General features: G+C 43.9%; 1 protein-coding gene across 1 annotated transcript in view; it reads left to right on the top strand.

The window, feature by feature from the left end:
• LOC135214279 (sodium-dependent serotonin transporter-like) overlaps positions 1 to 5,000 on the top strand; it is an 83,159-nt gene that overhangs the window by 41,865 nt on the left and 36,294 nt on the right. Inside the window, 2 exon segments of the mRNA XM_064248400.1 lie at positions 430 to 1,114; positions 2,333 to 2,982. Coding sequence (XP_064104470.1) covers positions 430 to 1,114; positions 2,333 to 2,982 — 1,335 coding nt within the window.

Here is a 5,000-nt window from a genome sequence, read left to right as displayed (position 1 = left end):
CAAACTTACACATGTGTAGGAAGTCGTTTTTCAAACACCTGCGATATCGGAAACATATTTACCTGTGTGGAATGCGATGATTTTGCCTGGGAATATTTATATTGCTTTTTGTGCTCTCTCCTCTCTCTCTCTCTCTCTCTCTCTCTCTCTCTCTCTCTCTCTCGATGTCTCCTTGGATGGACTAACAAGTCTTTGAGACATTCTAATCCTTGTAACTCTCCTCTCTCTCCTCTCTCCTCTTCTCTCTCTTCTATCTCTCTTTCTCTCTCTCTTCTGAATAATAATAATAATAATAATAATAATAATAATAATAATAATAATAATAATAATAATAATAATAATAAAAGTTTATACAGTTAATGAATATTGACCCTTTGGGTTTTTGTATTCTGTTTAATCTCTCTCTCTCTCTCTCTCTCTCCAAAACAGCGGGGTCCCATGGGTACCGTAACAGCCCATGGAGACGAGCTGCCCCTGGTGACGTCATCCCAGCCGCGCGTGACGTCCCCGACGCAGCATACCCAGTCCCAGCAGGTGCCCTCCCCGGCGTCGCCCCAGTCGCTGCCCTCGACGCCGCTGACGGCCCTCTCCACCTCGACCCTCGACGACGTACCCAGCCTGCAGGGCACGTCCTCGACGGCGCGGACTGACGTCTCCAGTGCCCGGAGCTCCTCGTCCGCCTCGGCGTCGTCGCCCAAGACGGCGAGCCCTTCCGAGACGCCCGATGGGGACAAGAGGTCGCTGAGTCATTCCGGGAGCAGCCCCCTGAGGCTGGCCAAGGCTCCTCCTCCTCCGGCGGCGACCTCGCCGAGGCATCATTCGGAGGTCCCCAGCCCCCTCAGGACGACGATCCACATCGCCGCCTCGCGTCCCCACTCCTCTGGGGCGATGACTAGTCCCCCGACGGGGGTACAGCAGCTGCCCTTGAGTCCCCTCAGGCTTCAGCAGCCACTCAGTCCTCAGCGGACTCCCGGCAGTCCCCAGCACACGACGACGCCACCAGCAGTCAGTCCCCCTCCCTCGGCCAGTCCTTCAAGGCCTCCCTCCACCGTCACCGTCGTGGCTTCCTCGAGGCCCCCATCGCAGCATATACCCACAAGCCCTTCTTTCACAGGTAAGAAGTCTCTCTCTCCTCTCTCTCTCTCTCTCTCTCTCATATACCCTAATTACTATATAGATGTAAACAGTATTATTGTTACTATGTACTCAAATGTCTGACGTCAATGTGCGCAATAAGTTGATTAAAACCCAATCTCTCTCTCTCTCTCTCTCTCTCTCTCTCTCTTATGCAGTTCCCTCCTCAAGTCCTATTTGTTGACAGTTTAATACATATACTTCAGGTAGGAATAGCTAGGAATATAGAAGATGCAAGTAAATCAAAAGCATTTATAGTTTTATATAGTTGTTTATTTACAAAATATACCCACGTATGCACTGACACAATATAATTCAATATGTACAAGCATTCAGAGATCAAGTCCCATACCCCCAGTATGTGGTTCTCATACCCCTCAAAGGGATGTGGATACCCCTGTAAAGGACCCCTTCTTTAGATGAAGAAGCTACTGAAAGCGTTTTAAAGCGTTTGAAAGATAAGACAGTTAGGTTTTCGTGAGAATGACTAAAAGGTGAGGGTAGACGGTAGAGTAGCTGATTTAGTATACAGGAATTTGTTAAGAAAAGGCGAATCACACAATCAGTGAAAAGAGAAAAAAAGAAAGGAAGTTAGGGGTGCATGCAGAAGATAATTAGGGAGGGGGGGGGGGAGACTTGGAAAGTCTGTGGAAGTGAAATGTTCGTTCTCAATGCAGATTCCAGACCAAATGGCTGGACCTTTGAACCTTTAGAAATGGAGTGTTTTGTGTAGTAAGGCGTAAGGTATAAGAAAGTTCGACAGTGTCAGTCAGTGGTGATAAAGGTTTAAAAATTGTTCATGAATATGGTTTTTATTGACTTAAATTGACAAGTGGTGAGACGTTCAGCACTGGTGAAAGGAAGTTCACACTGTGGGTAATTTCATTGAGTTAAAATTGACAAGTGGTGAGAAGTTCAGCACTGGTGAAAGGAAGTTTACACTGTAGGTAATTTTATTGAGTTAAAATTGACGAGTGGTGAGAAGTTCAACACTGGGGACAGAAAGAAAGGAGCATGAATGAAACGTTTGTGTCGTAGATGTGTCAATGAAATGCCTCGAAAGGAAGTAGTAGTGGAGTTTAGTAGTAGTATTTTTAGAGACGTTCTGGTGTCATGAGGGTTTGGCAGAGAAAGGACTCCGCGAGATGGCAGGTATCTTTAATAGTTATTTCTCGACTTTGTCTCCTCGTCCTCACAGGAAGAGAAAATGGCAGCAGCCTGGTCGTGGTGGTCAACGGAAGCGCCCCTTCCTCCGACCCCACTCAGAGGGTCGTCTCGACAAACCATACGAACGTGACCACGACGACAACCATTCCCATAGGCAACCCCCCTCCTCCCCCTCCTCCTCATCCCCCCGCAGGGAGCGGAGTCGCCGACTCGTCCTCTGCCAAAATCCTGGAGAACGACCAGCCTCTTCCTCCTCCGTCGTCGTCCTCCTCGGCCCTGACGAGTCGAAAGTCGCGCAAGTCGCACTCCAAGACGAACAGCGCGGACTCCTCGTCCCGACGGAGCGGCGGCGGCCACGAGAAGAGCAAGTCGGTGACAATCGTCGTCAACGACCAGCACGTGACCTACTCCAACACGCCCACAACCTACACGACGACGGCGCTCCCGAACTCCAACGGGAGCACCACCGCCCCCAACGGGAGCAACGGCTACTTCCACCCTCACCACCATCACCATCACTCGAAAGTGCCTTCGGCCGGGAATGGGGAGACGGTTTTCGCCAACGGGCATTCCTCGGGGCCCATGGCCCACCTCCCTGGGGACTCCACGAGGCCCTCGTCTTCGGCGTCGACCCACGCTGGGGGCGGGGGGTCAACCAACAAGGGTGACCCTGATATCCAGGTAGGTCGAGAGTCCTTCAGGATGATAATATATATTCTTCGTTTTTGTGTTGATTTTTCTCCCCCTTTTTTTAAAAATCTAACAGGAACGAGTTTCTTTCTTCTTTCTTTCTTTCTTTCTTTCTTTCTTTCTTTCGTAGTGCATTTTGTTTTTTGCAGTTTGTTGCGCTGATAACTTGTGTTCAGTAAACTCCTCTTTTCCCTTTGAACTTTGTTCGTTCGAAATGCCTTTCTTTATGTTTGTTTTAGCTGTCAGATTTTTGTTTGTTTATTTACAGTTATATTGTGGAATAAAGAAATATCACTTCACTGGGTATTCAAGAAGTTATATATACTAACATAACAATATATATATATATATATATATATATATATATATATATATATATATATATATATATGCTTGAAAATATCACAGTAGAGTAAAGGCGAAAGCGCTTGATATTGACATTTGCATACAAAGTCGCGTGCATCTACTGTGTGATTTTATAAGCATATATATATATATATATATTATATATATATACATATATATATATGTAGTATATATATATATATATATATATATATATATATATATATATATATATATAATTATATAGAGGAATTGTTTGTACGAATCATGTTCAAGAGAAAGGCGTTACATTTACAACTGTTCAGATGTTCAAGTTCAGGTAAAAAGTGTACAAAGTAATATATGTATACAAACACACATCAACTCATGAGACAAACAAATGAAAATCTTTGTCTTGTAGACGATACACATTTTGGGTATTCAGTTCTGCGTAGAAGTCAAACAAAAATATACGTAGGTGTAGATTCGTGGGGAACTGTAGTAGAACTTAAGAGACCACACTTTACTAAATAGTCAGTTTTTCTGAAGTAGTTTTCACTTTCCTGATACTTATATACAATCTCTCGGAAGAGTATTTACGTATTTACTGAGGTGGATAATGGGGGCTCATGTTATATGAATGTCACGTGTGTAATTATTATCTTAGTTTGTCAGTTAAGGCGACAACTTCATCTTGCACATCAGCAGATATTCTCTCTCTCTCTCTCTCTCTCTCTCTCTCTCTCTCTCTCTCTCTCTCTCCATTTATTGAATGATCAAACATCTGCATTTCTTGACGTACGATTTAAATGTTGCCTAAGTCTCTCTCTCTCTCTCTCTCTCTCTCTATCTCCATTTTATTTATTTGAATGAATCAACAACATCTGCATTTCTTGTTGACGTACGATTTAAACATGTTGCCTAAGTCCTCGTCTCATCTCTCCTCTCTCTCTCCCGCTTTCCCATCTTTCCTCCACCGGCTCGTTTCTTCTTCCCTCCCTCTCTCTCGTCCCCATCTCTCTCTCTCTCCTCTCTCTCTCTCCCTCTCCATTTATTATTGTTGAATGATCAAAACCATTCTGCATTTCTTGACGTACGATTTAAATGTTTGCCTAAGTTCTCTCTCTCTCTCCTCTCCTCTCTCTCTCCTCTCTTCATATACTACCTTCCTCTCCCTTCATCTCTCTCTCTCTCTCTCTCCATTTTCTGAATGATCAAACTTCTGTATTTCCTGACGTACGTTTTAAAAGTCGCCTAGGACACGTAACATGAAAATATAATGTCATACAGAATGATTATCCTCTGTTTGCAAACTGTCTTTTAAAAGATACCCAAATAATCCTTGATTTTATGACAGATTTATGACAAATAATTTTAAATGGAGACAGCTATAACACAGGAGCCCTCCTCATATCCGTGTCCTCTCATGTACAGTGTAAAAATGCTTGTATGTACATAGATCATCACTTGACTAACTGGTCCGCGTCTGACTGCATTGTCATTTTTGTGACGTCGTGGGTTATAGGTTCTACAGACTGGAAGGTTCTCATTTAACTGTCTGCTTCGTATTAATATTCTTTTGTTATTTTTGCAGCAAATATCCACCCTACCCCTTTCTATCCCTCTTAATAAAAATGAACACAGAAAAAAAATTAACTCCGTTTTTTAAGACGCAGCGCCATTGG

The sequence above is a fragment of the Macrobrachium nipponense genome, chromosome 45, assembly GCF_015104395.2.
Source record: "Macrobrachium nipponense isolate FS-2020 chromosome 45, ASM1510439v2, whole genome shotgun sequence".
NCBI lineage: Eukaryota > Metazoa > Arthropoda > Malacostraca > Decapoda > Palaemonidae > Macrobrachium > Macrobrachium nipponense.
This window is presented reverse-complemented; position numbering and strand designations above follow the sequence as displayed.